At 40.9% G+C, this 18,343-nt stretch overlaps 2 protein-coding genes across 2 annotated transcripts; both read right to left on the reverse strand.

Annotated features, from left to right (window-relative positions):
* Positions 1-622: 622 nt before the first annotated feature.
* LOC116321116 (amidophosphoribosyltransferase-like) lies at positions 623-6,576 on the reverse strand. Its single transcript, XM_039608719.1, is given in 11 exon segments — positions 623-986; positions 1,879-2,100; positions 2,193-2,320; positions 2,404-2,414; positions 2,416-2,553; positions 3,067-3,139; positions 3,335-3,480; positions 3,579-3,691; positions 4,696-4,902; positions 5,189-5,255; positions 6,283-6,576. Coding segments are annotated over 11 exon segments (1,362 nt in total). The 5' UTR covers positions 6,411-6,576; the 3' UTR covers positions 623-857.
* Positions 6,577-11,179: 4,603 nt separating this feature from the next.
* LOC120434429 (multifunctional protein ADE2-like) lies at positions 11,180-17,903 on the reverse strand. Its single transcript, XM_039602500.1, has 10 exons — positions 17,743-17,903; positions 17,392-17,458; positions 14,218-14,525; positions 13,294-13,477; positions 13,030-13,209; positions 12,807-12,920; positions 12,642-12,725; positions 12,239-12,419; positions 11,995-12,153; positions 11,180-11,920 (listed from the first exon to the last, which is right to left on the reverse strand). Exons 1-10 carry the CDS (start codon positions 17,901-17,903, stop codon positions 11,754-11,756), a joined length of 1,605 nt encoding a protein of 534 aa, XP_039458434.1. The 3' UTR covers positions 11,180-11,753.
* Between the last annotated feature and the right edge of the window lie 440 nt (positions 17,904-18,343).

Raw genomic sequence — 18,343 nt, forward strand, 5'->3', positions numbered from 1 at the left:
CCATGGAAAGCTCCACACTGTTCTCATGAGAAAACTGCACAGGTCATAAAACTGGTTTCACAAGGTGCAAATCAGCCCGAGACAGCAAAGTTTTAACCATAATATTAGCCACAATGTTTTTAATTAGAGGAAGGTTTAAAGCCAAGGACAGAACTTCCTTGAAATCTTGCATTTATGTTTGCAGTTTTATCTCGTGATTCAATATTTCATTTTGCATTTGCCATTGTGTGGTTTGTTTTCGCTGTAAAGTTGCGTTATCAGGTATACTACAGTAGTCACAGCAGCAATACCTGCAGCACCATGGAAGTATTAGCAGTGTGTCTACAGCTGTGAAAACTACTTTACATGAGTTCAATTCAACATCAAGATACCACAAATCAGTTCAAATTCATGAACCAGCAAACATTTACCATTCCCAGTGCCCCAGTCATTTAATGAAATACCACTGGGTTTCTGAGTGTTAGCACACTTATGTGGCTGTGATATCTGTAGTAAACAGTACCGTGTGCATCATTACACGCTGCCTACAAAACACTTAGTTTACCTGCACAGGTCCTGTTACAGCTGCACTTTCAAACTCGAGTCAGTTATTTCACAATCAGAATACTTTATTAGTCCCTGAGGAGATTACAGCTGCTCCAAGACAGCAACAAAGTAAACTATTAAAATACACTATATGTTACAGTTTACAAATTTAATAAATAGCACTAATATATACAAATTGTTCCATTTTAAATATCAAGATTACATAGGTGGTTATAAATAATTTGACACTGTCAGCACCTGTAAACAGCTTTAGCATTAACACAAGTTTTTTTTTCTGACCTGTCAAGGAAATGAATGGTAGAAGTTCATGTTTAAATACCAATATAACCAGCAATGTCCTCAAACTCCGGCTTGTTGGCGATGAGCTCCTCCTTGGTTGGGATGTTGATGCCCATGTAGCAGGGGAACCTGACTGGTGGAGAAGCCACCCTGATGTGCACCTGTCCAGAAGAATAATGTGTTTTTACCTATTAGTCACATCCTCAACGATCATTTTGAACCAGAAAATTCTGCAGTTGGACACAAATATCAGTTTAAGCTTTGATGTGATGATTAGTATTGCCAGGAGGTTCCTGGTTCGAACCCTGACTGGGGCCTTTGTGGGTGGAGTTTGCATCTACCTGTGTGTTCTTCTGTTTCACCCACATAAGTGTGTTTTAGGTTAAATTGTGACTCTAAACCTGTCAAGTGCTTGATGTGTATAAAACAAAGCAGTGTATCAATGTATGGTTAAAATGTCTTATAATTTAGATCACACTGGATGGGGAAGAAAACGTGCTTATGAATGAGTACATGACGTTACTCGTGCCAATCTGATTAGGGACAGATTTCCACTAAAGGTGGGACTTGGCCCAGCTTAGAAAGTGATTAGCTTTCATATTTTTTCATCTTTAGTATTGCAAAATTGGTCATTCCCAAATATACATGTGTCAGTTAAATAATAACTGGGATGTTCAAGACAATACAAAAATAAGTTGATCCAGATATCCTGGATTCAGGGTTTTATGGAGTGGAGGGAATTTTCTGCCTTATTGAAAACAGCCTCAGTTTGCGCCTCTAGTTCACCTGCTTTTTGAGTTGACAAATGTTTTCTATGAACTCCTGGTGAACGTATAGTGAGCAATTTGAGAAACGCACATTTCTTTAGTCTCTAAGACATCAGTGTATCCACTGATTAGTCAATGACTTATTAATAAAAACTCCTCCATTACTCTCTGGTGCTACTTACAGTCTGAATTATCAGACTATCCCAACCAACCAGTTTGGGAGCCAGTGAGCCAAAATGTTGCGTGCGCCATGTCAACAACTACTGCCAAACGCTCTGAAACCAACCTCTTTTGCCCCTGCTTCCTTCAGCAATTTGATAATGGGGGAAATTGTGTTGCCTCTGACGATGGAGTCATCAATGAGCACCACTCGTTTCCCAGCAAAGTTGTCCGTCAATGCTCCAAACTTCTTGGCCACTCCTAGCTGCCTCAAGCGGGTATTTGGCTGGATAAAGGTTCTTCCAACATATCAGTTCTTACACAGAACTTCAACGTATGGAAGACCAGACTGTGAAAAGAAGACAGAAGAAAAGCTGGAGACAAAGTCCACTCTGTATATTATAACATGACTGAGGTGGAGCAGACACACTGTGGACAGACCTGCTGAGCGTAGCCCAGAGCAGCAGGGGTCACAGACTCTGGCACAGTGCTGACAACGTCTGCATCTGTCGGAGACTCGACGGCCAACTGTCGCCCACAGCGCTGTCTGACAGTATAAACCATCTGCCCTGTAGTGAAATGATATGTCAGTATTACTACATTTAAGAAATGAGTAATCAGTAAGTGTGTTACCCATAATAAATATGCATACCTTCAAAAATAGTCCGGTCTGGCAAAATAAACATATTCAAAAATGCAGAAGGCTGGGAGGCCTCCCTCAGGCCGGGGCACAACACTCAGAGACGTGACACCATGTCTGGATATCTGGACTATCTCTCCTGGCAAGACCTCCCTGTAATACCTGTTAATCAGTAAGGACATCAAAGATAATGAACCGATGGACTCAAGGAACGCCATTTCACTGTTCATGCATTTTGGTAAGGATGAAATATTTTTGGAAGAAAACCCTTAAAGTTCTTTTCTGAACCGACTGGTTTCTGTCTTATTTTAGACCTGCTTTCAGACCAAGATGACTGGTGTGCAACAAAAGCTACACAGTTACTGTTGGGAAACCCCAGAACTACTCTGATGTCATCAAATCCCATCTTTACTGGAATTTACAGAGGTGACAAAACTTGGAATTTACATTTAAATTAAATTAAATTAACATTATAGAAGTGCATCTTTATGAGGAAAAGAGTAAATTGTCAAAAGGAAAACAATAAATAACTTCAAAAGTACTGATGGGATAAGGTAAATGACGTGAAACCTTTGAAAAGAAAAACCTAATAATAAGGCTATATGTAAATGATTTACACCTGGCATTACAGTTCCTGTTCCACCAAATACTTTTGCAAAGGTAACAAATGCTTACTTGGCACCAATAGACTGGAAGCTGCACGACTCTGATGACACAACCCAGCCCTCAGTATCTTCCTCTTGAGCGCCTGCTCAGAAAAACAAGGATCAAGTTAATCATTCACACATCTGACCTCTGACAGTCAGAAAGGCCAAAAGCTCTGCTGCAACCTTTGACCTCTCGTGAGGCGTCTTCTTTATCAGTAAAGTTAGTCTTTAGAGCAAACATGCATGTGTTGCACCAGTTCTGATGCAACTGTCACATGCACCAAACGTGTAGATACCTGGACTGTGTAGTTTGGAGATGGGAACAAGCTGCCCAATGCACAGCGGCCTGTTTCCATAAGGGTCACGAACCGCATAGACGACATCTTTGAACATGACCAGCAGTGAGTATGATGTTGGTGTTTCAGTCATGAGGTTTTTAATTCTACAAAAAAGAAAAGACGTAAAAACTGTATTAAAGTTATGTAAAGCAAAAAATATTTATGCTTTTATGCTGGTGTATCATTAGGTCACAACAGTCACCTGGCAACCCAGTCAGGTGAGTCTAGCTCCTCCATAGGTGGAGTCAGTGCCAGCAGCTGGGTGATGAGCTCGCTGTCTGAGCTGGTGGAGAGGCCGACGCCATGGCGCATCACCTACAAGGCACATTTACAGCAGCTGATTAATTATCGATTGATGTTATTTTATGTGGAAATAGAAATCTTTGGAAAAGTTCAGAATGGGAATGGTTGCCCTGAACTCAAAGAGCCACTCAGCACCCACGGTGGGAGAGAGACACGGGCCAATCATGTTGCTGCACTGACTAGACTCAGCTGATGTTCACAATAGTTTTAACTGCACTTTGGCATAACTACTCTATAATGACTCAAATATATAAGCAAGTCTACTTATCATATTGTATCTATAATATGAATCAGGGCTCTGGAGCAATCAGTTTCCCTTCGTTATGACTTAACTGATCAACCACCTTCTCAAATTTCTACCCTCAACATTCTCCTTTTGATATACTTCTGCAACTAATAAGCACATGTTCAATCGTTTCCATAGCGTTACACCAGATGCATAAGCCAGATGTTTCCCCATCCTAAAGAGTCCCATTCAGAAAACATGACCTGTTCTTATTCTACTTAGAATCATCTCCTCCTGCCTACTTATTCCTCCATTTCTTCTAACTTCTACTGTGTTTTGTGCTTTACATAAATGTCTCCATTTTACTTCACATACTTTACTTCTGTCTCATGCCATTTTCCATAAACTCTTACTGTCTTTCCAAACTATACTTCTCCCTTTCGACACCAGTATCTGTATATCAATATCTACTTTTTAAATAGCTTCTTTAGCCAACCTATCTGCTCTTTGATTACCCAAAATACCTTGATGTGATCTAGCTTTTGTTGGACTGAACATGTTTCAGTAGCACTTATGAATACAGAATATAGAACCTTCTGTGTATGTTAACCTCAGGTTGGAAGAGAGGTTGCTGAGAAAAGTGAGAAAAAGACAGATGGAACACAGATTTCTTGGATATAGCAAATAAATATTTCAGCAGAAAGAAAATCTGTGTGTGTTTAGTTCATTATTTTTATGTCACATTGCTGTGTGCAACATTCAGCCTGGACAAGCAGAGCCCCCTCCTCACCTTTTTCCGCAGGGCATGGGCATTAACCAGCTCTCCATTGTGAGCTACAGCTATCTTGCCATGCAGTGTATCCACCACAAAGGGCTGGCAGTTCTGCAGCTCTGAGATCCCAGTAGTTGAATAGCATGTGTGGCAAATGCCGAGGTTACCATAGCGCAGTTTGGTGAGAGCCTCGGGTGGAAAAGCTGTGCTCACTAATCCCATTCCCTATAAAATGACAACATTACTCTGTGAAGGTTTGAACTGGCAGAAAAAAAATTGAACAGTAAATGAAATGTTAAAAAGCAGAAAATTAGCAAACAATGAGAATGTTTGAAGTTTGTAAAAGCCGAACATCACAGGTTCAGTGTGACTCTGACCAGCTGTGTTGTTTTCGTGTAACTGTAACAATAGAAACATATTCAGGAGGCAACCAAATTCCTCCTGGGTCTGTTTATGACATGCTGGGTTAAACTTTGCTTCTGTTTTATCATAACAGAAGTTTCAGCGTTACCTTGTGTGTTGTGTATGTGGGTGGACTGGCTCCATTACTTGTGACAATCCCAGCACATTCCTGCCCCCTGAGAAAACACAAAACATCACAGTGCAAATTGTCATGTATTAGTGCAGGAAGCTTCTTCAGTTCCAAAATATGCAGAGATCCTGAGTGTTTACTAAAATAAAAATCAAACCGTTCTAATAGCTCAGTCGTTTTTTTATTCAAGCATACATGTACACTGTTTATGAGAGATTACGCTTGTGTTTCGGACATGTAGCGATTGTGTTGAACTGTATGAAGCTTATTAGACATGAAGCAGATGATACGTAAAAGTGAATTTTGCCAAAATACTTAAGATATTTTAAAATTGTTTTTTTAATAAATCTACTACATCATGAGTAATTTTTTTCATGTCATGTGTAATTTTAATTGCAAATATTAATCATAGTTAAATTAAGTGGTGGTGGCAGTAAAAACTACCGCCGTTCCGACTGTAGAACGATCGCGCTGCGTTCTCGGGAAGTCTGAACTCCCGTGTGAACTTACAAAGACTCTCGTGCTTGAGTAGTGAAAAACGGCCCTCGTGTCGAAGTCTTCTTACAGAAACAACAAGAAAGTTTTCCTAAGAGAGTTCAGGTTGTGTTGAACAATAAAGGTTGTCATACTAATATTTGCTTTCTTTAGCATGGGGTTTGTAAACTGAAACATGCTGAAATTAACGGCAACATTTAGCTCAAAACCTTACAAACACATGGTTTTTCCAGTCATTTTTTACAACATTTACTAAAAATATTTGTAACGTTTTATATTTAAAACGCAATTTTAAATGTTACATCTAAATATAAATCTTTTTTTTTTAATTCGCTTAGCCTTTTTCCCCAATTTTCAAGCAAAATGTAAAGACATTGGGGAGGGTGGATCAATGCTTTTCCACAACACTTTTATATGCAGTGACCGCTGCATTCTGCAAAAATTTCACGTTTCATTCATTCATTTTGTATTTCTCAAGTTTGGGTCAGATTCACATTTAAACCAAACATTTCACTTAAAATGCTCGCACATCATTAACTGGTTACTAAAGCTGGAGTAACTGGTTTTCCCTTACTTACCTGTGCTGTAACGCCACCAAGCCCAAAGTTAAGACCTGAGCCACGTCCAGCTGTGTGGGCCACTCTCCGGCAGCGACGCACCCGAACACTCCGCACTCCTCTCCGATACTCGACTCCTCGAACTCCATGGCCTCGTTGTCGCCGGTGCCTCTCAGATAAACTGTGGGAGTCTCTCACCTGGTTACCTGTGAGCAACAACCGTGCGTGCGCGTCCTTGTGTGCGTGTTTGCCCGTTACACCTTCGTGACCAAACACGTGCTTGCAGCCAGGGGCGGTCCTAGCCTGTTGGGTGCTCTGGGCGTGTACACACAGATAGTATGCAAACGGCTAACAAACAGCCATTATAATACAATACAGCTTTTCCAATTAAAGGCTAATTAATATTGTGTTGAACACAGTCCAAAGATTCAGTAAGCCCCATCGGTGTCTACTGTTCACTATGTTACGACGCAGCTCAAAAGCTGCAACATAAAAAAGGAGACGAATACCAGAGTGTTAGTGAGAAGAGGTTTTATCCTAAAATGACACAGCAGGTTGGCTAAAATCTTTGCCTTGGTGCCACCAAGGCAAAGATTTTAGCCAACGACTAGTGAGCGACTAGTGAGCTTCTCGAAAGCCTGCCTCAGGTATGCGTTTCTCCTTCTCTTTTCTCCTTTTTTCTAAACTGAGGATCTGATGGCTTTGACCTTTTCTTGTCCATCTTCCATCAGTAATTTTGCACTTCAGGATGTGAGTGGGCGTTAAGGTGTCTGGGAAGAGATCTTAAAACTGGATTATAGATGACAGACAGTTGGTGTCATAAACCACCGCCTCTGTTCAAGGCTGGACGTTCTGATTGAACAAAGTTGTACAAAGACAAACTTGCATTATGCAGCATTTTATTTAGATAGCAACTAATCCATGTTCAGATGTTTTTACATGCTTCTGTTCTGCTGTATTCTAATGTAATGGTTACACTTTTATATTTCTTGATAAGAACTGATTTATGCTGAGGTACATCCTTATACTATGTAATGTGGAATAACAATATAACTCACTGATTTTCCATGTTGTCCATGCTCTGATGGGTCAGATGGGTACGTGCATTTCTCAGTTACCAGAATGTGAGTGTGTCTTACATAGTTGATTTGTCTGAATGGTGGTTCAATGATGACAGTTTATATACTGACTTAATAAGACCAGAAATTATTATCACCAGCTACCATGATGAAAACCACACGGTCTATTCTTCTTCAATGCTTTCTAAAATTTGCCAAAAGGTCCTGTGCAGCGTAGTAGAGAATTATACACATGATAAATTAACATTTTATACATGTTGTGAACAACAACTCCAGTTTTATGGAATAAAGCTGGAACCCTGAGATTAAATGGTTGGGATGAAATTAAAAGGTGAAAATACAACAGCTAGTCCTACTTTTGCACCTTCAGCAGGAAATACTTCAAACAACAGATTTTCCTCATCATCATTTTCCCATAACCTTTTACTGACTCTTCAGGACTTTCAGACAGAGGTTCTGTCATGTGGGAGTATTTTGAGTTGGTCAATCAGGTGGGTTTGCTAGGTTTCTGTTCATGTTGTTTACTTTTGTATTGTGTGTGTTTATTTTATCTGAAAGTGTGAAAAACTCAGTAGCAAACAAAAAATCTGCTTTTCATAAAATACACATCTTTAAATAATTTTAAAGACTCAAATGGAAGTCTTTCTAAATTTAATAAAATGAAAATTAAAAACGTATTTTATTTTCAAAATAAATTTGCAGCAATTAAATTTGTTTATTGTTTTTACCTGATAGTCTATGGAAGACCGTATTCCTGCATCTCTACAGTTTCTCTGCACTCCTCCTGTCCCATGTGGGAGGATTTTCTGAGGCAGGAGAAATTATCTCCAAGAAAAGAAACAGACTCGGCCATCGCACAGTGGAACAAATTCTCTTCTTAAATAAAAACAAACAGGATGACCTTAAATGCATCATGTGTTTACTTTACAAGTTCATAAGCATTTTCCCGTTCCAGTTCAAAATCAATTTACCTCAAAAGTCAAAAATATTACTTATAAACATACTGTTTCAATGATTACTGACATAACTACATGGAGACCTCACAGCAGAAGCATACTCCATAATGTGCTCTACAGTATTATATGTATATTAATGTATTTTTCATCTATTGTATTTACCAAAATCAAAAGGTCACAAGCAAAGAAAGACGACACAATGATACGTTTAAATAAGGAAAGTTTATTGATCAAAATTACTTATTGAACAAATCAATTTTTCATCCAAAAAAAATCTTGTTCAAAGCAACAGGACGGTGGCTCAATATCAGACAGAATTGTGAACTGCACTCTGTGGAGTGGGAAGTCATAATGAAGCAGTACACTTTAATTTGTAGACTCAAGCTGCTCTTCATATTTCTGGCCACCAGGTGTCACCAGAGAGGACTGTGTTGACAAACAAAACAAGACAAAATGACACAATTCATTTCATTGAGGCCGAGTTTATAACATGGAACTGTTTCTAATAGATTTGTTATAGTTTCTCAATTTTAATAGAATTTTATAGAAATGTATTTATTTATTTTTGTGCATGTGTGTTGTTGCTGCCTGTGTTTTAATTGTGTCATTTTTGTAAAAATGTAAATAATCAGTGATCCTTAAATAAAGCCGGTATGGCTGCAGGTCAGATGGATGAATACCTGCTAAAAGATCTCATAGTGCTTTATTATCACAACACAGTACTTCCAGTTCCCTCTTCTGTGGAACCAGCTGGGATTCAGGAGACAGACACTGTCTCTACCTTTAAGATTAGACCTAAAACTTTCAATCAAACCTTCATTTGTCACATGCAAGTTTGCAAACCCCGACCATACATACATAGCACAGACCCCAGGTCAGAGACAGGTAGTAACTGGAAGAACATTGAAATGTACTCAATGGGCAGTGTTGGTCAAGTTACTTGAAAAAAGTAATTAGTTACTAATTACTGATTACTTCCCCCAAAAAGTAATCCCGTTACTTTACTGATTACTTATTTTCAAAAGTAATTAATTACTTAGTTACTTAGTTACTTAGTTACTTTAAAAAAAAAAATTACAACCTGAATAGGTAATAAAGCGATAGATCTTTCAGCCCAATTCTACTTTTTCTGCATAATCCATCATACAAAATGTCATCAAATGGAAAAGTCTCTTTTTAAAACTTGTTTTATTAGTTTTAATCTTTTAACTTAAATTATATGCAACATTCTCTGACTGGAAGAAATTTGTTTAACATTTAAACCTATTTTCTGCACATTCCAGCACATAAAATAAAATATTTTTTTGTGTTTACACTCACTCTTTCAAATAGATGCAAGTAAAACACAGCAGAAAATAAATAAAGTCAAAGACTAGTTGCTCTATTTTCACCTGTAAAGCAGGAGGGTTAGGTGGAGGTTTGCCCTGGTGCAGGTGTGCCGCAGCGGTCAGTGGAAGAATCCGCGAGTTTCTCTGTGAATTTCCCATTACAGTCGTAGCGCACTCGGTGCTTGCTTGGAAGTTTAGGGGTTTTTCGCTGTAAAAGAAGTTTTCTTCCACGCACAACGGACACTAATGTTTTTGTCACTTTTTATGGAATCAAACTCAAAATAAGGTCAGTACTTCCACGCTTTAAACGCTGCATGGTCATACTTTCTCCCGCACTCGATATATTGTTGATCTGCAGACAGCTGTTGTCACGAACGTCGCACTCGCTTACGTCACTGTCATGAGACATTCTCGCAAAAAACTCACGGTTTTAGTAACGCAGCGTTCCTACGGGAAAGTAACGGTAATCTAATTACCGTTTTTGCAATGGTAATCCCTTACATTACTCGTTACTTGAAAAAAGTAATTGGATTACAGTAACGCGTTACAAGTAACGCGTTACTGCCCATCTCTGTCAATGGGCAACTGGAGGAGGGGAAAAGAGGCCTCTGCTCATACTGGGCTGCTTGTGGGAGGTCAGCATGAGAACAGAAAACAAAAAACTCGTCTGCACAGAGAGCACAGCTTCACATCACAACACCATGAAGCACATGACAAACAGCAGGATGAGACGTGAGCTGATGTAGACGCAGCCATCTTGCCAAGCAGCTTTTAATCCAGCCTTGGATTTCTTTCCACTATAGTTTAAGATGTATTATTTATTTGGTGTAATAACATTTCTGGGATTTTGTAGCTTAAAAATTGAATTTTAAATCCCAAGTAAAGCAAAAATGTAAATTAGCTTTTGTCAAAGCATCAATCATAGTGGTCAAAACGACTTCTTCAGAGACACGTTACTTTATTCTTAGAGCAGCATAAACAAATGAAGCTACACACAGTTAAAAACAAACACTTAATTTTTCACATAGCTATTGTTTTCTCTGTGGCAAACACAGCATGACTCACACACAAACACCCCCACAAAGACGAGGACAGTGGGGGACAGTCAGGGAGTTTGTTTGAAGCAGATAAATGTTTCTGTAATTAGCTCTGTGGTGCTGAATTAGTTTAGACACACAGTGTTAAACACATATTTATATTTATCACACATAGAAGATTGATTTGATTTTAAAGACACATCATCACAGCTGATATTGTAACTGTGCCTGAATCAGCTGCTCCTGTGTCTCGCAGTCGTTAGTCATGTGATTCATCATGGAGTCCACTTCATGAGTCGGGTCAGCTTCATCAGTCCCTTTGAAGGGACCTGTAGAGAAACTTGAGGTTCTTGTACTCAGTGTGACTGTTTCCAGTCAGATCAGGGGAGCATCTAAAGATTATAAATAAAAAAAAAAAAAAAAAAAGAACAGCGTATAAACGTGAGCGATATTAAACTGATTTTATTCATAATTTAAGAAATCTGTGTTCCCATCCGTCTTTTCCTCACATTTCTAAGCAAGCTCTCTTCCAACCTGAAACTAATATTTACAGGATGTTTTGGCTGTATTCATGAGTTCATGCACTGAGTGAGATGAAAGAAATCATGAAAACCCCCAAATTATCATGAGATTCATGAATACGAGTATTTAAATGTTTTATTGCATTGAGTCAGAAAAGAAAGCTCCATGACACGACTTCCTGTCCACGTGTCTGTGCTGTGAGCCACCATCAACAAACTGTTTACATGTTTTGATTCCACTTTTTGCTTTTTCTTTTATTCAACCAGGAAGATCCCACTGAAACAAAAACCTTTTTTTAGGGAGACCTGACGATGGGCAGCAGCAAGTTACAAAAATGACACAATTAAACACAGGCAGCAACAACATGCAGGCAAAAATAAATAAACAAATTAAAACATTCCATAAAATTCTATTAAAATTGAGAAACTATAACAAATCTATTAGAAACAGTTCCATGTTATAAACTCTGCCTCAATGAAATGAATTGTGTCATTGTCAGTCCTGCAGTTGGCTTCAAGGGTGCTAAATGGACCAAAGCTCTTTTGTTCAGTGTGATGCACGCTGGGCTCTTCAGAGGCTGCAGGCCTGTAACTTCTTGTCAGCCAGCTTGAGAGACACCCAGGTGTTGAGCATGGATGCCCTCAGTTTGCACCACACCAGGTGGTCCCTCAACCCCAAGATCTGCGCTGCAAACTGAGCACAAGCTCCAGGAGACAACACGGTGGAGCAGCCGAGACCTGCAGGACAAAAACAAATGCAAAAACAGCACGTATGATTAACGCTGCACGTTACAGTAAAGAGCTCTGCTCACCACTTGGCATGCGGAGGGATGACCAGACATCTTGTGGTCCCCAGTCTGGAGTGAGAGGAGGGCAGCTGATCACAGGGTAAGCCGTGTTACCAGACATCACTGGGCCGAGGCCGTTACTCCTCCCAGCCACAGCCACGAACACAGTGGGTATGCCATCACCTGCAACACAGCATAAAGAAATGATCCGATTAGAAAGAATCCCAGATCAGTATAAAGACGCAGTTACGTCAGTATTAAAGCACACCTTCATATTCCGCTTTAATGCGCAGCGTCTCATCTGGACCCTTGTGTGCCGAGGTGACTCTGAGGACACAGGGGAGCCCGTAGGAGGCGCACGCCTTTCTTATCTTTTCACAATGGGCCACGTCTGAGGTGGAGCCCATTAAAAGCACCACCCTGCTGCTTGCCTGGGGCTCCAGCAGCAACTGTAGACACACAGAAACCATTGAATCATCACTTTATGTCAGTTTTACCTGCTCTAAAGAAAAATTGTACAGCTGTGCTGGTTTTTTCCTGAATGACATCAAAAGCAGCTGCAGGCTTTTGTGATGTTAAACAGTGTTTGTTGGTTTGGACGTTCAAAGCAAAGAAAGAGCTAAACACTCCTACAAGATCAAGAATAGATTAGAGGCATCTGTGTGCTGTACCTTGACCCTTTCAGAGACCCACTCAAAATTCCTCTTCACCATCTGCATTGCCTCTGGGGTCACTTCCTTCAGCTCTCTGTAAACCTACAAAGGGGAAAAGAAAAGTTTGAGGCTTGTGTCTTTTTTTCATATCAGCATGAAAATAAATCAAAGTCAGTCCATCACCTGTTTGTCTTTTTGCTGGCTCCGATCTCCAGCTGGCCAAAGCCTCCATGAATCGTTGTCAATCACGTCAGCGAGCACAATCTCTCCACTTTTCACACTGACGCCAAATTCAATCTATAAGCAAAGAAAAAGTCCTTAGTTGTAGTTCTGCTGCAGCTACAGGAGAAAAGTGATCGCACCAAGATGTGACATTAACCAGCAGGGGGCGCTGCTGCACAGCTACCTTCATGTCCACCAGGGTGCAGTTCTGAGTGGCCCAGGCCTTCTCCACTATCTCAAAAATGGCCACAGTGCTGCGACTCATTATGTCCACCTCACACTGACCAATAGTGAGCCCAGCCACACACAGTTTGGCCTCCAGCAGCTGCTCCTCTGACCACTGAGGATCATTGTTGGCATCATCCTAAAAACACAATCAGTGATGAGTTTGCTGCAACACGCAGACTGAAAACACACGGAGAGAATCACTGCACGCAGCAAGACTCACTTTAAAGAACATCTCCATCTTTAGAGGAGAAAAGCGGTAGCCCTCTTTGACTCCTGGATTCCTCTTGAGGAAAGATCCAGTCGCCACTCTGCGACACACCCACTCAATGGGTATCATCTGGCAGTGCGCTGCGATGAACGCCGTGTCCGAGTGCTGCTTAACAAAGGCCGTCTTAATGCCTGAGGAGAGAAGGGTGGATGTCAGAGCAACCTCAAACTCACGGACAAATTACAACATCTGAGATTAAAAACTATATTTTATTGTATCTGTATATATTAAGTATTATTGCATGATTAGCATTTCTGTTCATGCACGAGATTTAGTTTTTTCCAGTCACTGAATCAACCTTTGATGCAATCTGTTGTTTCCAAAACCTTGTGCAGAAATAAAAACCTCACCAGACTCCTGTCAGGGCTCTGTGTGCAGGCGGATGGAGAGGAGTATCCAAATGCGAGACTCGGACACTGAATACAACTCAAAACCTCAGCTTTATTGCTGGCAAGAAAACAAAAACATGAAGTGAACACTGAAAACAAAGAACAGAAACACAAAGGCATAAACCGATGTTACGACACGACAGGGAACACAGGAAAACACAGGGCTATATACACAGGGTGGTAATCAGGGAATGGGTAACAGGAGGGAGACACAGCTGGGAGAAATTGGGGCTAACGAGACAGGAGGAGCAAAGCTGGACATACTGACATAAGACACAATCCTTGAAAATAAAACAGGAAACAATACACAGGGATGCAGACTAAGAAACACAGAATTAACACGGGCAGAACTAAACATAAACCAGAATAAGCTGGAACATAGAACATCATCATCAAATAGTTAAAGAAAATAACCAAAAATACAAAATCAAACTAAAACATGAAAACTCAAAATACTGGGTCAAAACTGACCCAGAACCGTGACAACTCCTGCAGCAGCTGGAACACACAGCTCGTGGTTTTGTTGGCAATGGCAGCTTTGCCCTCCATCTGATCTTTCCTCACGGCGTTCCCAGCTGTGATCTGGTCCTTAGACTGGACTAGAACCAGTCCCGGCTGGTCCACGAGCTCAAAAATCTGTTTAGTCTTGCCCTCATTGAGCTTCTGGCTGATTTTTAACTCTGAAAACAAGGAAAGAATTAAAACGTGCAGATCTAACTGAAGCTCTAAAGTGCGGATTAAGGCTCGTGCAGTACCTGGGGTGGAGGCCATGGTGCTCGTGGATCCTGAGCAGCCCTGAAAGACAAATCACAAAACACGCCAGTGAACTTACAGAAGAATTGCTTCATTTTAGTCTGTGCACATAAAAGCCGGATTTGATTTCCTAGCAGGCAGCACTTGTTTCTTTTTTAAAGAAGAAAAAAGTGGAAACACAAATCGCCTTTTAACGTGTCACTGTTGTTAGCAACATGTTATCATGCAGCTTGTCTGTAAGGATGTCACATGATTGCCACATTCTTGGTTCTGATGAAACATAAGATACGGTTGTTGAGACCAGGCTAGTTTGAAGTTATTAATGTGATGACAGCTAGACTTTGTTTTTGGTTCATGAAGCTGTCCCACATAGAAATCACACCTTAGGTCATGTGACCCACATAACCCATGTATTGAGTCACACGTCAGCTCAACTGATGGGACCCTTAACGACTGCATAGAAACCGGGCGGGTCAATGATCCATCACCCATGAGAGGTGAAATGTCTTCATGAACCAAAAACCCTGGTTTCCTTCTACAAGCTTGCAGTTTAATATATTCTTCTTTATTTCCCAATTACATTTAGAAAGTCAACCAGACAACCACAGTTTAGCAGATTGCACAGCACAGAAGAGCTAGCTCATCAGGCCAGGACGCTGTGGTCTGTTTACACCTACAGGCCAGTGGCAACTCTTTCAGTGACGATGTGCACATCCTGGTTTGAGTGCGGAGCCGTTATGTGAAAAGGCGATGACATCTCTCAACGATTGCTCATCATCTCATAGTGATGTGATTGGTACTCATGGTACCAGTTTGCATACTGATGATCCTGAAACTGAATTGGTGGCTCATTGTTAGTCAGTGGTGCTGGTTTCAGTTGTTATGCAGCTGTTCTGCTTAACACTAGAATTACTGGTGCAAGTCCCTACCACTACATTTACTAACCCTGTGCAAATTTGCGTAAATTCCCCTGAACCTAACACCTCCTTGCACCCTGCTGAGATTTTCACAGGCCTTCAGCTCCATTGTTCTCCTGCTTTTGTTGTGCAAACACACCCTCCCCCAAACCCCAACCAGGAGAGATTCAGGTCTTTCCTTCCAATCATTTTAAGACTCTACAACAAGTACCTGCAGCCTCCAACACACCATGGTAGTTTATATGTGCAGTATTTTTCATATGCAATATTAGTTCTTGTCAATCCCTGTCACTACATTGTGTGCCTGTCCATAAAGATATATACACAATGTTGTACATATAATTATATATCCACTCTGTACATAATATACATGCAGTCTATTTATACATACATACACACATACATAATACACACACACCAATATTTTTCAATACACGTGTCCATATTTCTGTTTCCAGATTGTTTGTATAGTGCACTTTCTATACTGTGCTCTTGGTACAGTTTTTATTTTTATTATTATTTTTCCTGCGTTTGTCTTGTATTGTCCACTTTTCTGAAATGACAATGCAGATTTTTCACCTGTGGGACTAATAAAGACAAATTAGCTACGTTTGTGTTTGTGTTTGTGCAACATTTGCATTTGTTTACACTGAGTCACGAATTTCTGGCACAGGTAAACCTGCTGCGATTCCTGTTGCAGCTGTCTTGCACCTGGCACTGCCTGGCACGAGACACTTCTAAGCACTGAAGTGGAGAATACCTCTCGCTGTGTAGTGTCTTTTGCAAGTTGAGGAAGTTCTCGCCGGACTTTATTCACCGTGCCCAGTAACATTGTTTTGCACTGCATGAAGACATATTTGATCTCCAAGTCCGTGGTTGCTGCTCTTACAGAATACATCCGTGCAAGTTGAGGAAGTTCACGCCGGACTTTATTCACCGTGCCCAGTAACGTTGTTTTGCGCTGCAGCAGTCTGTGCGACAGTGACAGGGAAGTAAAGAAATTGTCCGTTGTGACGTTTCTCCCATCATCCAAAAACGGCTCCATCAGTTTCATGACCACGTTCTCTGCCAGCCTCTCTTCCTTCTGACAACTGGGGTCCTTTCCCAAGTAAGGAGATGCACTGCAGACATATTTGGTGTCCAAGTCCGTGGCCATCCAGAACTTGATCCCAAATTTGTCTGGCTTGGTTGCGATATACTGTGTGAATGGACAATGAACCTTGGTAGGGAACAGCTGTTCATCTATGGTCATGTGTTCTCCTGGAGTGAAACTCTTAGCACAGTTCTTAGCAAAGTTTGTGTTTGTGTTTTTTCCATTGTTTAAGTGCTGCTTCCAGCCAAGAGTGATACCACATATCCCCTGTAGCTGCAGAAAAGGCTAACATTGTTATCTTTTTCAAAAAAAAAAACTGAACACGAGAGGTTTTTGGACCAATTTTGTGTTCTCCATTCTTTAAGCACCGGTTCGAGCACCGTTTAAGCACCGGCACCGTTTCAAAAGTACCGGTTTGGTACTGGTATCGGATAAAACCTAAATGATACCCATCCCTAACGATGACTGTATTCTCGTTAATGAAGAGGAGGCCAAAGGCCCATGTCAAGCCAAGTAGGAAGAGCAGAGCGATGGACCCTAGTGCCCAGGACCTGATCGAAGGAGAGAACAAGGCATTCACTAACACTGAGTTGATGCACAGATATACTAAGACAATTTGAAATGTCTTTTTTCTTCAAAAATAAAAATGTGCGAGTCTCACTGAATAATTTAAACTCACTTAATATTATCCAGGTGGCTGGAGTCAGGCTTGAGTGCCGAAGAGTTGTGTATCATCTTGTGCAAAGTGATCGTGAGGAAAAGGAGGTTGAGCTAAGGAAATTATTGTTAATAACATCGCAAAATTGCATGCTGGTGAAATAGTTCTGACTGCGGGATATATCGAAATATGGAGGCTAATCAAAATAAAAATATGGAGGCTTGACAGTAAAGCTAATACCATAATAACAAATGAAACAGGTCCAATGAAGCTCCAGATGAAGTAGTTATCCACTCGCAGCCAGCATCTGGAGTGGCACAGAGGAGACGAGTGAGTTATACACAACTAAACCAACAAACAACTGTACGCTCACACTGAGCTCGTGCACATGAATGCACACACTCTTTCTCTGTCTCAGCGGATGATCTTATGAAGGCTAATCATCAGGCTTTGGCTAAGTGTGTTCAGAGAACCCAGTCTTTGGGGAGGCGTAAGAGCCCTTCACACGGCACTGCATATTACATTTCCATCTGGGGGAATAGCACAATCCTACTTCTCAATCTGCGGGTGCAAAAGGCCTCACACACGTACGCTTTCTTGGTCCCAGAGCTCCTGTAGTCTATGGCTGCAGAGATGCCCACCACCAGTGCGGGGAAGCAGTAGCCGCACAGATAGTAGTACTTTTTGCGTGAGTACTCGCTCTCAAAGACCTCCACCAGCATGAGATAGAGCTGCACACCCTCCAGACACATCCAGGAGAAGGCAGCCAAGAAGAAGAAATGCAGAAGGCCAGCAAAGATGGGACAGGCAATCTCAGGGTGGCAGCCATGGAGAGAGCAGAGAGAGGGAAAGGAGAAGGAGGAGGGGGAGAGGAGGAGAGGAGGAGAGAGAAAATATGAAGTTAGAGGAGGAGATATAGTTAAGATTAAGGTATATAACTGAGTGAAAACCACAAGAGGTTAGAACGAAGTTACTATCTGGAAGTACTGCTGGACACTGACAAGGGAAAAATGAGAAGCTGCCCCCTGGGTTACAGGCTCCGTGCATGTTATTGAGTGGTGATTCATTACTCAGTGCAGTAAATGTTTTATAGAGTAGCATAATGACACAGGGCCTCAATTTCAGCTTCAAAGTCATTAAATAAAAAACTTAAAAAGTCGCCTGTGTTGTGCATAATGACATTTTCAAACCG

This window comes from Oreochromis aureus, linkage group 3 (assembly GCF_013358895.1).
Source record: "Oreochromis aureus strain Israel breed Guangdong linkage group 3, ZZ_aureus, whole genome shotgun sequence".
NCBI lineage: Eukaryota > Metazoa > Chordata > Actinopteri > Cichliformes > Cichlidae > Oreochromis > Oreochromis aureus.